This window comes from Nerophis lumbriciformis, linkage group LG01, assembly GCF_033978685.3.
Source record: "Nerophis lumbriciformis linkage group LG01, RoL_Nlum_v2.1, whole genome shotgun sequence".
NCBI classification, from domain to species: Eukaryota; Metazoa; Chordata; class Actinopteri; order Syngnathiformes; family Syngnathidae; genus Nerophis; species Nerophis lumbriciformis.
In genome coordinates this window covers 40,241,730-40,259,524 of record NC_084548.2, presented here as the reverse complement: position 1 = coordinate 40,259,524, position 17,795 = coordinate 40,241,730, and the positions used below count along the sequence as shown (strand labels likewise).

General features: G+C 36.1%; 1 protein-coding gene across 2 annotated transcripts in view; it reads right to left on the bottom strand.

The window, feature by feature from the left end:
- The window catches only part of pcbp4 (poly(rC) binding protein 4), a 92,123-nt gene that overhangs the window by 34,948 nt on the left and 39,380 nt on the right, over positions 1 to 17,795 (bottom strand). For both annotated transcript variants that reach the window (XM_061981155.1, XM_061981156.1), the window contains exons 3-6: positions 16,799 to 16,822; positions 13,205 to 13,237; positions 7,585 to 7,701; positions 420 to 551 (exon numbers count right to left, since the gene is read on the bottom strand). In XM_061981155.1, coding sequence (XP_061837139.1) covers positions 420 to 551; positions 7,585 to 7,701; positions 13,205 to 13,237; positions 16,799 to 16,822 — 306 coding nt within the window. The remainder of the gene's footprint in view (positions 1 to 419; positions 552 to 7,584; positions 7,702 to 13,204; positions 13,238 to 16,798; positions 16,823 to 17,795) is intronic.

The window sequence follows — 17,795 nt, the reverse complement described above, 5'->3', positions numbered from 1 at the left end:
TGTAAAATTGCACTGCATATGTTCAAAATATTATTGCTTATACAATACTTTTATATGATTAATTCAGCAGGTTAGAGAAGACTTATGAAGGTACTTCTACCGATGTATTCAATCATTCTACAGACTGGGAGGATCGTTAACATTTGGTGCCATTTAGACAAAATATGTTTAGGCAACTCTCATGTTCCTATCGAGCATGTTAAACGTGGAACATCATTTATTTGTCATGTACTTTTTAGTTTAATATTAATATTCTATGTATCATTTAAAAAAAGTGTTTAACCTTAATTTTGACATCAACCTGCTGATGGACTACAGATATTAATTAGTTATTGGCTCCAATTTCACATCTTGACATGTCAAATGTTCATGAATATGTACTGTCTCTTTTGTAAATAAATGCAATGTAAAAACTTTACCTCTCTAATCTCCTTAATCTTGACCCCTCCTTTACCGATAAGAGAGCCACACTGGCTGGCAGGAATGACCAGCCGCAGGGTGACGGGTGGCTTGGAGCTGATGGTGCCGTTGGCCACCAGTGATGTCAGGTCCTATCAGGGACACACATAGCGACAGTTAGCAGGATAAAAAGAAAAGGGTGAGAGGGAGAAAACCCAGAAGGAGAATGAAAGACAGCTGCTGGGCATCTGAGAAGAAGTATGTTTGGGGGGGGATAAACCACTCAAGGTTGATTAATGACTTTGAATCCAGATAATTGTATTGTTCATTACGCACTTTGTTCGTAAGGCAACTTCATAAAATTGGATATGTCGCAAAAAACAAAAGGCTCAGTAACATTACCGCTAGGCAGAATGCAATTTTGTATATAAAGTATGCAGCAGAGCTTCCAGTATACACGGTGCAACAATGGCAACAATTTGAAATGATGATGGGAATCCATTTTGTAGCTGTTATGAAAGCCACAAAGGGTAATCAAGATTTAACACCAGCAATTATTTAAACTCTGTATATGTTTGTGTAAATTATAGAGGAGAATTAAAACATTTTTTTTTACAACACATTTTCAAATGTGCAATTAGATTTCTTGTCATGCATCAGATTAGGTCTATTTTTTAAGCAATATACTGATTCAGAAACTTTGAAGATGTATTCAATTGTACATTGGCTTGTAAATATACATGAAAATAAACTAATATATTTGTATGGTGCTTGTCTAAGTACTGAATTAACTGAATAACATTACAAATCATATTAAAAGCAACACAAGATACATGTTGCATTATGAGATGTATAGTTTTATCTCCATATGAGATAAAACCAACAGCAAATTCAAATATATACAGTATATCATTAATTCTGTCAAAATTAACACCTTTTAATTGGTTAACCAATCATTATTTATCTGATTAATTTTGTTTTAATGCATATTTTTTTGCAATACAACACATCTGCAACACGGAATGACACAAAATCCATAAAACTGTCTCTGGCAATGCATTTCTGGCAGTTTGTCCAAGTAGTGTTCCTGTCGGGCAATCACAAATGGGCAGTTAAAGTCGTAGTGACAGGCTGCAGAACCAAACAAGTCAATATTCGAAGACACTAAACAGCCCGTTTCGCCCTCTTAATAGGGAATTCATTTTAAAAAAGTAATGACGGAACAGTTAACCAACATAAGGTATTATGCACACTCTGTAGGACAGAGTTTTCTTTTCGCCGAAGCACATCCCAATTAAAATTTACACATGTCAAAATGAACGAGTTAACTCATTTGTTTTATCATAAAAAAATGTTGCATTAATCATACAAACTATGTCCTACAGAGTGTGCATAATACGTTATGTATTATGTATTATACCTTATATAATACCTTATGTTATACCTTATAATACCTTATGTTGTTTCGTGATAATAACCTTATATAGTAATAACCTTATGTTGTTTTGTGATAATCCCATATATTTTCACTGTATATGCTTTTTTACCTTAACCGCTATATGGCAAGTGATCAGATCAATGCATATGTCAATACCATTTTTTTGTTTTAATGTTTTTATAGTGCTGTCAAATGATTTTTCAAATCAGATTAATCACACTTTTGAAGTTGGCTTAATCATGATTAATCACAGGTTATTAATCCCCTGCACTAATTAAGTGAAGTAAAAAAGAGTCCAAAAATTTGGACACCAAGGCAATTTTACTGTCAGAATGTCATCCGGTAACATTTTTTCAAATGTGTTACTTGAATGTATGCTATTGTGAGTTCAATTTGCCAGCAAGCAAACCAGTCAGAGTCTGCTGACTCATCTATGCACTGACATGCATTGACTTGATCACTAAGCTTACAACAATCCGTGTCGCCTTTCAGGTAACTATCTGCCAATAATGTAAAGGAGCATGAATGGTCAAAAGTAATTGCGTAATTAGTATATGATTAATGCAGTATTTTTGCGTGATAATCCCATAACTTAACTTGTTATTTTAGACAGCCCTGATATAAATATATATATATATATATATATATATATATATATATATATATATATATATATATATATATATATATATATATATATATATATACTGTATATATATATATATATATATATATATGCATATATATACGGATATATATATATATATATATATATATATATATATATATATATATATATGCATATATATACGGATATATATATATATACTGTGTATATATATATATATATATATACAGATATATATATATATATATATTTATATATATATATATATATATATATATAGTTATATATATATATATATATATATATATATTTATATATATAGTTTTATATATATATATATATATATATATATATATATATATATATATATATATATATAGTTATATATATATATATATATCTTTTTTTTTATAATATATATATACATATGTATATATGTATATATATATATATATATATATATATATATATCTATATATATATATATATATATATATATATATATATATATATATATATATATATATATATATATGAGGACTTCATCGTGTAAAATGGAGCTCCAAGTGATTGTGCCGTCGCACATGAAGATGCACTGATTAAATGTAGAATTTAATTTTTGACCTTCCTCTTTAACATGATGAGATGTGAGATGGAGATGACGTGGAAAAACACCTTTGAATGGAAGTCTAATTCAAAAACAGCTCCCACTTTACACTTTTTTACGTTGCGTGAAAATGTGCCACTTTGCACGGGCTGTCATAGTTACTGCATGCAATGAATCACCAAAAAATACTGCATTAATCATAAAAAAACACAGATTAATCAAGCAATTTATTTTAAACGCACCGGCTAATTATTTTTTGAAAGCTGTGGACAATGAGAAATGTAACATTTAACCACAAGTTAAAATATGTATTGTGTACATTTTTTATTTTTAGCTTATAGGTGAAGATTTTCTGGGTTTTGATGAATGTTTTTACAGAGAAGGCAAAGCAAACATCCTGAGCGGGCGGGGATGAGGCTTTTTAATTAATGACGAGAGCAACTCTGTGAGCCTTTGAAATGTAAATCTTCCTCGCTGTCTTACTTGCCATCATCAACTCACAACAAATGTATGACAGAATGCAAAGTGTGTTTGGGCCAGTTGGCAATAAACCTGGTTTGAGTTGTGTAGATGTGTAACCTCCAGAGATTCATTCTAACGCATCATATTGTTTTCCAATCAATGAGGTTTAAAGTTGCTAAAGTTATCTGATTTGGGATGTGTTTCTTGCATCTACCATCTATTTTTAAACCTCTTGGATGGGCTCTTTGACGTCAACCTCGCCTTAGAAGAGGAGTACGCATCTTGTCTGTACAGTCACAAGACTGTGGGCCTCGCCTTCTTGATTTGATCTAAAAATATGAGCCACATCTAAACAACTGTGAACATCCTAACACTTGCATGCATTGTCCTGACAACAAGACGAAACACAGACACACAAAGAGAGCTCTCTCTCTCACACACACACACACACACACACACACACACACACACACACACACACACACACACACACACACACACACACACACACACAAAGTGGATAAATCCCTGAAGCATATTGTGTTGTGGGCAAGATAAGTAGGCCTGATGACAAAAGATTATATTGCTTTCATGCTTGCTTGTGTCTTGACATCTGAGAACAAATAAACGTGTAATACTCAAGTGCTGGTCTTGTGTTACTAGAGCAAGTTCATATTGGGATTGTGCACATTTCTTGCTCTCTTGTGTGTTTTTGCAATGCACAAAACAGGCGCAAGTGATCAATTGTCTAATGAAAGTCAGTCTGGAGCAAGTTGCGCACTCGGTGACCAACAGGCAAATTATTCCCCTCGCCCTCCTTCGTACTTTAGTTTTTTAATTTAACTCAAGTATTGTGGCACAGCCGACATGTCGCCATGGAAACTAAAGTGTTTCTGCTGTGCACAGGGGTGAAAAGAGGCGAGTGTGATAGCGATTTAATGAGTGGACGGCCGGCACCTGTTTCCTCATCAGTGTCTGTTTTGTGACGCTGCATCACAGTGTGATTGCACCGTCTTAATTAGAGGCAGAAGTGGGTGGTCGCCATGGAGACAAGTAAAAAGCAGTTATTTTATGGCACACTGACAAAGCTTAATGTATTGTTACTATAACAATCTACAAGGTTAATATAGCTGGCTTCTCTTTCTTCCCCTCCATTTATCTGCTTTCTTTTGTATCTCCAGTTATCATTACATATATGTATTGTTGCATTTGAACAATTGTATTGTTGATAATAGAGGTACATTATTGTTATTATTAGTTATCAATAGCGCTATTTCTATTGGTATTTGTATTGCTCCATTTGTAGTGTAATAATGCTCATTGTCATTTCTGTATTATTATGTATTTCACTAACTGCTTATTTGCTATCACTTTTACCTTCATATTTGTACATATGGTATTTGCTGATGCTTTTATATTGTTGTTGTTGTTGTTGTTATTGTTATTGTTGTGATTGCTGTTGTTGTTGTCTCTCTGTCTAATGCCCCTCTTGTCCCCACAATTTTCTCCTCTGTCTTCCTTTTTTTCTCTTTCTATCCCCTCTTGCTCTGGCCCGGCTGCACCAAATGATAAAATAAATACATTTAATAAAGTCAAAGTTGCAAGGCAACAAGAGAAGTATCCCCCACTTCTCTTTTGTAAAGTCAAGTTGTACAGCCGATATGGGGATCTACATCAACTATATAATTTGCCTGAGAAGCTGGACAGGACAACAACAAAAAAACCCAGTTATTTTCTTAAGTTTTACAGTTGTGTGCAAAGGTCTTTAATATTTTCTTTTGACCACATCTGACTAGAAGTCTGAATTGTAAACAAAAAAAAAACAATTGTGGAATACAATTGTGGTTCTTTGTCCATTGGAAATTTGTTGTGTATGGGGGCCCAAAATTCTGGGCCCCCATACACAAGACTCCTGAAGCACCCAATCCCACACTAAACCCAAACATAATAATAATCACAAAATCTGTCATCTTTCATCCATTGTCTACCGCGTATCCCTCTCCCTGGGTAGCGGGGAGTGCTGGTACTGTGTGTGAATACTCAAAGGTGAGTTTTGATGACATTATGACGTCTGTGTTGTGTTGTCATGTGTTCCATGCTCGTTGTGCTGCTATCAAGGTGAAACTAACCATTTTTGATAGGGGGGGTGTACTGTGTAGGTAGTTAGACATTCTCAGTTTGATTCAAGCAACTTTATGATTGAACTTTCACTTCCATATGTATCTTATACTAACACTTATAAAGCCATGTTTATAACTTACTGCACATATTGAAATGACAGGAAAGTCAACACTCTCACCCGCCCCATTCCTGTTTTTCAGGACCCTGTACAACATCCCTACTTAGCCCTCCACTTACAGTTAAAAGCCAAGTTGTATAATCCTGCTATTTGACTCTGTTGGTTTAGTTACTGTTTTAAACATACTGCTGTTAAAAAGCTCAACAAAACAAAATCAATGGTGGCCAATGATGCACAGTTGCACAATATGTTGTCTAGTTGAAATGGCTATATAATACAATGCATGAAACTAATGTCAGCGACTTTACATATTTGCCTGGAGCAGCTACTACAACAAGCATATTTAATCTATGGTGACATTTTATCTGAAAGCACATCAAATTCTCGGAAACAAAACATTACCCCCTCTTTCACTTCTGTTTGGAGAGTAATCGATAGCAATGAAAGCACATTAGTGATGCTACTGAGATGAGGCTCAGGAAATTATTTTTGTAATCATGCAGTGAAATAGCTTTGTGTACTTTCCTTTTCCACTCATCACAAGAAAATGATTGAATTTTTTCCACTAACCCCTTTAACAACTTTGTAAATTATTTTTATTACTCTTTCAATTTGATAAACACATAATAATTTTTTTCCAGCTGCCAACATTTTGTGTAAAAAAAAAGACAATATGGGCAAAAGAAAGAGGACACTTGGAAGAAAATGGCATTGTATTATCTTTTTAGAGAATAAATGCCTTAGTTTTGTGATGAATAACTAAGATTAAAGTTGAATTAGGAGGATATGATGAACTAATAAACTGTTTCCCAGTGCGTTTGACCATGTTGTACTTTAACAACAGCCTGTAACAATGCATTATGTAATAATGTAATAAATGTTCACCTAATTATGTATTAATGCTACATTTTGTATTAATCTATCGCATTCTTGAACATATTTTGTAATAAACTTTGACCCATTTTGTTATAACTTGTTAGATATTACAAAAGTTATTACAGAAGACAGGTGCTGCCCTTTTTTGAAAAAAAAAAATCTACCAATTTTGTGTATTAACCATCTAATGTGATGCTTAATTTGAGAAAAGAAAAAAAAACTATCTGAGCAACACAAAACAAGTCATCTTCATTAGAATTCATTCGAAAAGTCAAGTATGTTTCTCTGGTCAAAACATAAATCAAATGTAAACGTATTGATGATAATGGAACATGTGATTGCAAACTAGAGACAACATTTACACTAATTAAGTATTACACTAATGAAGTATTACTAACATGAAAATTACCTGTGCACTGAAATATTTGAAAATATGGACTCATGCAGTATGGATTATGTTATGTTAATACTAAACTATACAGTACATGATACCATAAAAAATTGTTTTATTAACTTCTCTTGTTTTTTTGCTTTTACCGTTTGAACATATTTTTCATGTATATATGTTTTTACACATACAATATATGTATATATTTGTTCATCATTATTTTTAGGAATTAAAATTTTAGAAATATATGATTAATCAAACTAAGTGTTGTGATATATCACCTGCAATGACAAAAAAATCTAATTATCCATGTAATACAAATATGAGAATAATTAATTCAATCAATAACCAAATGAATGTTGTTGTTCTTAAAAAATATTCAAAATCCAAATTTTTGATGCAGTATGAAATGAACAACTTTTGCCTGAACTTATGCTAATACTATAAACTGTACAAAACAAATACTAATTCACTATTTACATACTGCTTTGTTACATAGCCTAGTAGGAGCGCCTACTTTTATATTATTAGAATGTGTAAGATGTACCTCTTCCAGTTTATATGTGATCATAGTGAAGGCTCTGAAGACACTTTCTGTGGATCCAGTAATGGTGATGATCCTCTCTGGACAGGAACCTTCTGAGATGTTGACACGAGCACTGCTCTGTATGGAAACAAGTCAGCAGGTCACATAAAAAACAACGGGCGTGAAGCAACATAATAAAGCTTAACTCAGCTTTGTATGATGGTAACATCATACCTCCGATAAAACAAATCTACATTGCGGGTGGCTAAAAAAATGGCCAAGGACAAAACGATAAATGCTGATGTTTAAATACATTTTCAATTACTTCTTGTCCTTCAGTGTGGGATTTGTCAACATCCAATGAACATTACTACCACTGCTGTTAACCAGGGCAGAGGTCAGCGCCTTTCGAGGATGAATCTGTCAAGCTATCAACCAGAATGGGACGATCTTTAGGCAGTGAGGAAAAAGGCAATATAAGGTAATATTTTCATGGAATCGTGGCATGTGCATAATGACACCGACATGCAACATGCAATGACATAAATGCTGCTAAATGCAGCTTTTTATGCAGTGTCTGAATCAATTGAACGGAATTGATTGATTGAGATTGAGTTTAGTTTATTTCGAACATGAACACACTTACAGTATAATACACCGCACATATTTTCAAATAATTTCTCTTTACATCATTGATGGTACCCAAATTGAAATCGTAAATGAGAATACATTTTTGGGAGTAATAATTGATAGTAAACTATCATGGAAACCTCATGTCAGACACATTAAAACAAAAATCTACAAAAGCCTCTCAATTATAAACAAAGCAAAACTATACCTCAATGAAAATGCAGTTCGTACTCTATACTGCCATACCTTACATACTGTGTTGAAGTATGGGGGAATACTTACCACAACACGATTCATCCTCTGATTATATTACAGAAAAAGCAGTGCAGATCATTCACAACGTTGGTTATTTAGAACATAATCATAATCTGTTTATGCAATCAAAGTTGCTCAAATTTGATGACCTTGTTAAATATAATACATTGATAATCTTATATAAAGCATTTAACAAATTACTGCCGCCTAATCTACAACGTTTTTTTTATAAAACGAGTGCAGGCTCATAACTTGAGAGGCTTTGGATATTTCTTATTGCCGAGAGCTCAAACCACTCGTAAAGGTTTTTGTGTGTCTGTATGCGGAGTAAAACTATGGAACAAACTGGAATTACATCACAAGCAATGCCAAACTATTAATCGATTTAAACTATTATACAAACATGGGGTCTGGTTTAAATATAGAGATGATAATCTTTAATTTGACCTGCTGCTATACTCTGTCTCAAAGTGTTAACATGTGCTCAATGTTTCCTTACCATGTTTGCTATGTTGTCTATTACCATTGTTGGTATATTCATTATTCCTACATTGTTGATACAAATTATTGTTACAGTGTAATAATTATTGTTACCTGTGGTAATGCCACTATGATACAACATCTGTATTATAATCCTTGAACAAAGTAAGAGTGAAACTCATGTGAATAATCACTGAATGGAGAACTGGGGGTGGGATTAAATAAATTATCTTCTTCCCACTCCCTTTCAGGCAAAACTGGACAATCATGAATTACATACTATACATTACCTTTTGCACTATATTAATTTATATTATTATGTGTTGTTAACTTTGTACTTTTTTATGTCATTGCCTGACATAAATAAATAAATGAAAAAAAATCAAAATGAAAAAAATCATGTCCAAAAAGGAGTAGGAAGAAGCAAATCTTATTTATGCCTACACCTTTCCCTCTTCAGAGCGTTTACAAATACATATGTTCATTTACTGTCTTCTTTTTATAACACAATTACATCAGTGAATAATTAATACAGCAGTTATTACAATAGATAATTAAGTCAGTCATGATTAACATACTGAGATGAAGAATATCCTGTTTTCAATTAGGTTGAAGGTATTTCTCATGATTCTTCTTCCTTGTACTTTGTAAACACTTTTAATTTGAACAAACCTCTTAAACTGGATCATTTCAGTACATTGTTTAACTTACTTGCGTAATCCATTCCATAGTTTAATTCCACATACTGATATGCTAAAGGTCTTAAGTGTTGTATGTGCATACAAATGTTTTAAATTAGTTTCTCAGGTTATATTTCTCGTCTTTAATTGAGAAGAATTGGGTAGCAGGTTACAGTTTGCTTAGTACATACTTTTAGCTGTTTGCAATTTTACCAAATCGTTGAATTTCAATATGTTTGATTCAATAAATAAAGGATTTGAATGTTCTCTATATCCAACATTATGTATCAGTCTAACTGATGTTTTTGTAACACTATTAGTGAATGAAGTGCAAATTTGTAGTTATTTCCCCATATTTTTGCACAATAACTCAGATATGGTAACACTAGCGAGCAGTAGAGAATATGGAGTGTTTTTTGGTCCAAAACATATTTTGCTTTGTTCATTATTGAAATATTTCTTGCCACCTTATGTTGCAATTTTTTATATGAGATTTTCAGTTAATTTTATCATCTATTATTACACCCAAAAATCTAGTTTCTATTACCATTTCAATGTCTACTCCGTCTATTTGTATTTATGTATGATGCTCATTTCTACTGTTACCGAACAACATTATTTTAGTTTTACTGAGATTCAAAGAGAGTCTTTTTTTGTCAACCCATCTTTTTAATTTGTTAATTTATTCTGTCATTATTTGTATTAACGTCTGTGTGTTCTCTCCTGAAAAAAAAAGCAGTTGTGTCGTCTGCAAACAATACTAACTTTAAGTCCTTTGTAACTTTACGAATGTCATTTATATAAAGAAAAAACAATATTGGTCCCAGTATTGATGCCTGGGGTACACCACAAGATATATCTAGCTGTGTTGACATATATTCACCTATCTTCACGTATTGCTTCCTGTTGGTTAAATAGCTTCCTACCCAGTTCAACATATATATAGGATTACCTAATGTTGTGACCGGATTAATCTATATAATGTTTTTGAAGTTGTTTTTTTACCCTGTCTGGGCAAAAAGTAGCGGTGACAACTTCAAGGTATATATTTAAAGTGTACATTTTCAATGGGGCATGGTTTTATTTGCAATCTGGAAACGCCTCCACAAATGTCCAATACATACTGTCTGGGCCACAAGGAAGTGTGATAAATGTAGTTTAAAATCATCATAGTTCCACTTTAACAAAACATGGAATTATGATTAATAGCTAAATTAACAACAAAAAAACACAATTTCCAAATGTGATGATATGTGTGAGTAAAGGAATTGTGGAGCTCTTGGGTAGTATGACACAAACTTGAGTGACACAACTAAAACAGCAAGTATTTCTCATTAGTATTGATTCAAAATAAATATGTATATACATATTCACTAACTAAATTCAAATTCTGAAGAAGAACAAGATTAGAGGGACTGCTATTTACAATTGTTGTTTATTTAACTGTTGTTAGCAGAACATCAGCTCAGCCACATTTAACATGCTCCATGTGCTTTATTATTTGACTTATTTTATGTATTGTTTGACCTCCCAAGAGGTCCTTTTGTTAAGTTCTTAGGTCAAACCAACAATGACGTTCAGAAAACATTGCATGGTTTCTCATTGAATTTCTACATAAGCTTTGTGCACTATCACCATCCCCTCAGTCAGTATTTACATAATTGGCGGTTCAAAAATTTGTTAATTGCTGGAAGGTTGCCATGTTCGGTGACAAAGTCACCAAGTGGCAACGCTGTCTTTGTGCTGAGCTATGCACAACAGAAGAGCATAGCACTTGGTCAAGAAGTAAAATGAGACCTGACACTGAAGGAAAGACAAATGCACTGGGAACGCTTACTGCGTTATAAATCTTCTGCCTTCATCTGTTCCTATTCAGTGTCCTTGATTTCAAGGTTTCAGTCACATGACCACTGCAGCGACAGGACAGTGCTCTGTCCTCGAGGCCCATTTCTCCAGTAAGCGCAGTGAGTCATGCTCCCACTGTGGCTGTATGGCCCAGTGGGGGTGGTGAATGACGGAATGAGACTCATACAGTTAGTAACACAAACCCAACATGGCTGGCTGGACGGTGGTGCGGTTGAATGACCACTGTTCAGTCCAGCAGCTCCACAGGGCTCGCATGACCTCACTGTCGTCTTGTTTATCTGCTTTCCTTGTAAAGTGCACAACATAAACCTTTGCAACTACAAAACCACAGCATAGCCGCCTAATTACATTGTAAAACAAATCGAAACAACACTTTCGATAAGCTGCAAGTGCGGTAAACATTGTAAATTGGTGTTGTTGAGCATGAAAAGAAGAAACAGAGGATCTGATGAGTCAGCCGCTTGATTCAAGACAGATATCGTTTGGATTAGGAATCATTTAAATGACTAGAATGGCAATAAGCAAATCCAAATATATTTGAAGAGAGCCGTATTTTTGACTATTTATCAGTTTGGCATATTCCTGACCTGAGTGGTATGAGTGGACAGACAAGTTTCTTAAAAAGTAGATTTTGTCCAACCAACCAACAAACTGTGATCATAACAACATCAGCTGCGCTCACTGCAGCTTGCCTCCTACCTCAGACATAGCCTTTAGCAAAGGAAACGACAAGTAAAATATGGTCATAAGAACGAGGTGTCGGTACCGAATTTGGCACCTTTTAGGCACCCACCAAGGAGTACCGGGTACCGATTCACGTAAAATCAAACAGTGCTATATTTCTATGCCTTTGTTGCTTGAGACGTCACGTTCGGTTTCCATTTCCACTTTTCCAAAATTGGATTTGCCTTATACAGTACATGCTACTGATTAGCATTAGCGATTTTGCATTCAACAACTCCAAAATTGGTAACCAAAACTACACCTAAGATAAAGTCAAAGTCAATCACACACACACCGGGTGTGGTGAAATTTGTCAGCTGGATTTGACCCATCACTATGATCACCCCCTGGGAGGTGAGAGGAGCAGTGAGCAGCAGCGTGCACCACGCACGGGAATCATTTTGGTGATTTAACCCCCAATTCCAACAATTGATGCTAAGTGTCCCATTTTTTTGTAGTCTTTGGTATGAACTCACAAACGGACACTCTAAACACAAGGCCACTGAGCTGGTGATGCATTTTACAGTCAAACGGCTGGTGTGTAATAAGTACAACACTTACTGTTTAAACTCTTTGTAAGGCTTAACAAAAAAAACGGTCACATTCAACTTAATAGCAAAGACTACTTCCTGACTAAGGCAACACACTGTATGTAGACTATAACACTACTGCCATCTAACATCTTAGAATTGCAGCTGCATGCAAAGTCTACTACATAATAAAGTACAGTACTTGCAAAGAAAACAAAATAACAACAAGCCAGTCCAGCTCAATGTCAAATGTTCAATGAAAAAAGTGAGATTAAAAAAAAACATTCGAAAAAAACTGTATTAATTAACATTAATTAATTTGTAAACACACAAAAGCACCACTAATTGTACTGTTGACTACTGGTATCGATTCCCAGGTACCGGGAATTGGCATTCAAATGTGAAAAGGTACCTATCCTCAGTCATAACAAATGATGAAATGTTGTGATGTGTAAGTGTAAGTGGTGCAGGCCGTACCTCCTCACGTATTCGCTTCACTGTCTCTCCTTTCTGGAATAAAAACAAAATGAAGGTCAGTTTGGGAGAAGAGACACATGTACTAAAAAGCAGTCATAATATCCACAGATTTGAGATGAGTCTCACTTTTCAAAGGCAATTATCATCAAGCCTTATTGGAATAAAGCAGAATATTATGCTGCGGTGTTCTGATGCAATTATGTGTCACACAAAGCAAGATACGACACGTTTGTGTGAGAGGAGGATGTGCGATTGCTGTAATCGTATGCATGCGTAGTGAAAGTGCGGACGCCTCCTGTCAGAGACAGGAACATTGCTCCAGATCGTGACATGATCCTCTGCTGAGCTTTAGATGGAATCATCTCCACCTTCATTTTCTTTTAAGTAGTGTCACACCTCTGTTTGCACCTTTGCTCTTCCAGGAGCATCTCAAACACTGTCATCTACCTCAGCCAACCTGTTATTTATCTTGTATCATAGGGCCATGATTTATGCTCCTTTGATTCTGGTGTTCTGTTTGCTGTGGAGACCAAACAGAAAAGGCCTGACGGCTATTTAGTTTAAAGGCCTACTGAAACCCACTACTACCGACCACGCAGTCTGATAGTTTATATATCAATGATGAAATCTTAACATTGCAACACATGCCAATACGGCCGGGTTAGCTTACTAAAGTGCAATTTTAAATTTTGCGCGAAATATCCTGCTGAAAACGTCTCGGTATGATGACGCCTGCGCGTGACGTCACGGATTGTAGAGGACATTTTGGGACAGCATGGTGGCCAGCTGTTTAGTCGTCTGTTTTCATCGCAAAATTCCACAGTATTCTGGACATCTGTGTTGGTGAATCTTTTGCAATTTGTTCAATGAACAATGGAGACAGCAAAGAAGAAAGCTAAAGGTGGGAAGCGGTGTATTGCGGCAGGTGTTGTGCCGGATAACGCACCCCCGCCGTAGAATGCACCCCCTGACTGTTGTGCCGGATAACACAGCCGGTGTTTCATTGTTTACATTCCCGAAAGATGACAGTCAAGCTTTACCATTGGCCTGTGGAGAACTGGGACAACAGAGACTCTTACCAGGAGGACTTTGCGCAGACGCGGTACCGTGAGTACGCATGCAGCTGTGGCTTCCAAGCTTGCCCGTACGTGCGTGCCGCTATGTGCATGTCACGTACGTAACTTTTGGGACTTTGGGGAAATATATGTGCTGTATGAACTTTGGGGAGGTGAACGGTACTTTGGGCTGTGGGATTGAGTGTGTTGTGCAGGTGTTTGATTTGTATTGGCGGGTTATATGGACGGGAGGGGGGAGGTGTTTGTTATGCGGGATTAATTTATGCCATATTAAATATAAGCCTGGTTGTGTTGTGGCTAATAGAGTATATATATGTCTTGTGTTTATTTACTGTTTTACTCATTCCCAGCTGAATATCAGGTCCCACCCACCTCTCACAGCATCTTCCCTATCTGAATCGCTCCCACTGCCCTCTAGTCCTTCACTCTCACTTTCCTCATCCACAAATCTTTCATCCTCGCTCAAATTAATGGGGAAATCGTCGCTTTCCCGGTCCGAATCGCTCTCGCTGCTGGTGGCCATGATTGTAAACAATGTGCTGATGTGAGGAGCTCCACAACCTGTGACGTCACTTGCATATCGTCTGCTACTTCCGGTACAGGCAAGGCTTTTTTATCAGCGACCAAAAGTTGCGTACTTTATCGTCGATGTTCTCTACTAAATCCTTTCAGCAAAAATATGGCAATATCGCGAAATGATCAAGTATGACACATAGAATGGACCTGCTATCCCCGTTTAAATAAGAAAATCGCATTTCAGTAGGCCTTTAAGGCCCCGTTTACACTAAGCCGGATAAGGTTATCCAGGGTAAATCCCACCTAACCTTATCCGTGTCCACACACAACAATGCCACCATTTAAGACCCCCACGTCCTCCATCCACCGGCGCAACGTGACCTAGTATGCATGCGTGAAAAAAAAAAGAGAAAAAAAAAAGCGTCCATCTGCTCCAAGCTCTCCAGTAGATGACTTTACTTCACTGTGAAGTTGTTGTTTAAAAGAGCTATATTGTAAATGTGCATTTTATATGTGTTTGTTGTGTTTTGTGTGTAAGTTTTTAAATTAAAAATATATCTCCTTTGAACAATATCCAGTGTTGTGGAATTTCAATTAACTAGAATCCAGTGTGCTGTGGGGCCCTATTGTAGTGAATCACACCTGAGCCATCATAAATTAATCAAATCTTTAATCGACATGAGGAAGTAGACAATGCGATAAACTCTTTGGGACACGAGGGGATGGTTCCATCTTTCAGCTGCGCGCTAATGGCGAAGTTAGCAAAGATGCGGGCATCATGTACACTGCCTGGCCATTTCACAGTCACATCCATAAAGCAATATTCGTAGTCACACACTGCCCTATCACGATCACATCCGCGGGAGGAAGGCACCAAGTTTTTCGGTAAGTAGAATCACAGCTGACTGTTCGAAAGTTCTCTTGCCGTCTGAGATGTGTAGTATCCAAAATAGCTGCAATCGCCCGTTGCCTTCTCTTAAGGTATTGATTTGTGATTTCCAAAAGCGTGTGTACATGTAGAAGAAGGAGAAACACGGGCAAGTCTGCATGATCCGCCTCCATCTTTGTTACAAAGCTGGCTGGGGCGCGTTCTTTCTGATGTCTCTTCCTGTGTGGGGCGCAGATTTTCTGGCGTCACTTCCTTTGTGGGCTGGGTCTTTCTGGCGTCACTTCCTCTCCGAACTCACTTTGTAAACGACCAATGAGTCCATACAAAACTAAGTGCCGGAGATTCGAGAAACACACGGCCGACTAACCCGTGTAAAAATTTGTCCGAGGAGGGGGACCTTAAACGCTGGTTTAGTGTGGCTAAAACGGGGCCTAAGTGCTGCAAATCAAATGCCTCAACTTATTTCCTTCTCTTCTCACCACTCTTTTTCCTGCTGATATTTCAAATATATCATCCCTGACTGATAACAAGCCTCTATCTCCTCTTATTTTGAGGCGCATGCTTTTCACTGCACAACATTTATATGCAGCATATTCCATAATTTGTTTCAGCACGCTTTATTTTGTCATGAATCTATTTTATGTTTGTCATCCTTTTTCTATTGATGCCCTCTGCAGGTGTTGTATTACAAGGCAGCCGGGCCCCGCCTATCTGACACCACAAGTGCCCACATGGGGCCAACAAGAAAGCATCCGCGGAGTTGAGTTTCAACAGAATGCTTGCAGTCAATACGCTAATGTTCTCTTCCCCTTTTGATGGATTGCTGTGTTGCATTAGAGGTAATGGGGGTGCTGGTGGGCTTGGTTTGAGGCAATTACATTTAGAGGAGGATATTCTGACCAGGAGGTTTTCTGCTGACCCACAAAAAATAAGCAAGAGGGAAGGATGAGTATGGTTCCAAGAAGGCTTGTGAATCATCCCGCACCAGTGTGGGAATATGACTGACAGTAATAAAGCAATATAAAGAAGATGCAAATCAAAGTACACTGAAGCACTGAAATTGACTCTGTTGTGAAATAAAAATCATGCACAGTCAGAAAAAAAAAGTCTTACCTTTCCTATGATGCTGCCGACTTCCTATAATACAAAAAATGAAGCATTGTTATCACTGGACATCTTCATAAAATCAAAGCAAAGCAGATTAATTCTTACAATATCCATGTTACAGCCACTATAGATATTTGTTTAGGAAAGTTTGTAAATAAGCTTGCATCTCCAAATATCATGGCAAATATTTAACTGCCTGTTCCAGGAGCACATGTCTGTTAGCCTATAGTTTGTAGTCACGTATGTTGTATGCAGTCAACCCTAGTTTATCCCAGTTAACTAGTTCAAGACACGACCAGACATGAAGTCGAAATCGTAATCATAATTATATTCATATATAATATTTGTATCGTTAGAGGTTTAAAAACCTGTTTGTGACCTTCTAAATATGTTTTTTCAAATAACAATAATAATATGAGAGCCCTCTAGACATGAAATAACACCCTTTAGTCATCTTTACACTTTTTTAATCCAATATAGTAATTGTGCCGGAGGCTGAGCCAATCAGTGGCCATGATACTGAACAGCGTGCGCTGATTGGTTTGGTCTATTTTAGTCGCCAATACTACTGCAATATTGATATCTTAAGTTCATTTAGCCATTTGTATGCTTGAAAATTAATTCACTTAGCCCGAAAATGTATTAGATATGCTTAAGAAAACAAAGCAAAAAAAACCAAAACAATCTGCAATGTGGTGAAACCACCTAATTTGAAGTGCAATGTTGCGAAGGACAACTATGTATGGTATGTGGCAATTTTTTCATTGATCTATAACACAGCCATTGTAGAGATAAATGAACAACAAATCCAGTAGTCTGCTCTCAAGTGTATTCCAGATGAAGTGAATATGATATTTGGGTAACACTTTAGTATGGGGAACATATTCACCATTAATTAGTTGCTTATTAACATGCAAATTAGTAACATATTGGCTCTTGATTAGTCATTATTAAGTATTTATTAATGCCTTATTCTGCTTGGCCTTATTATACAAGTAAGTCG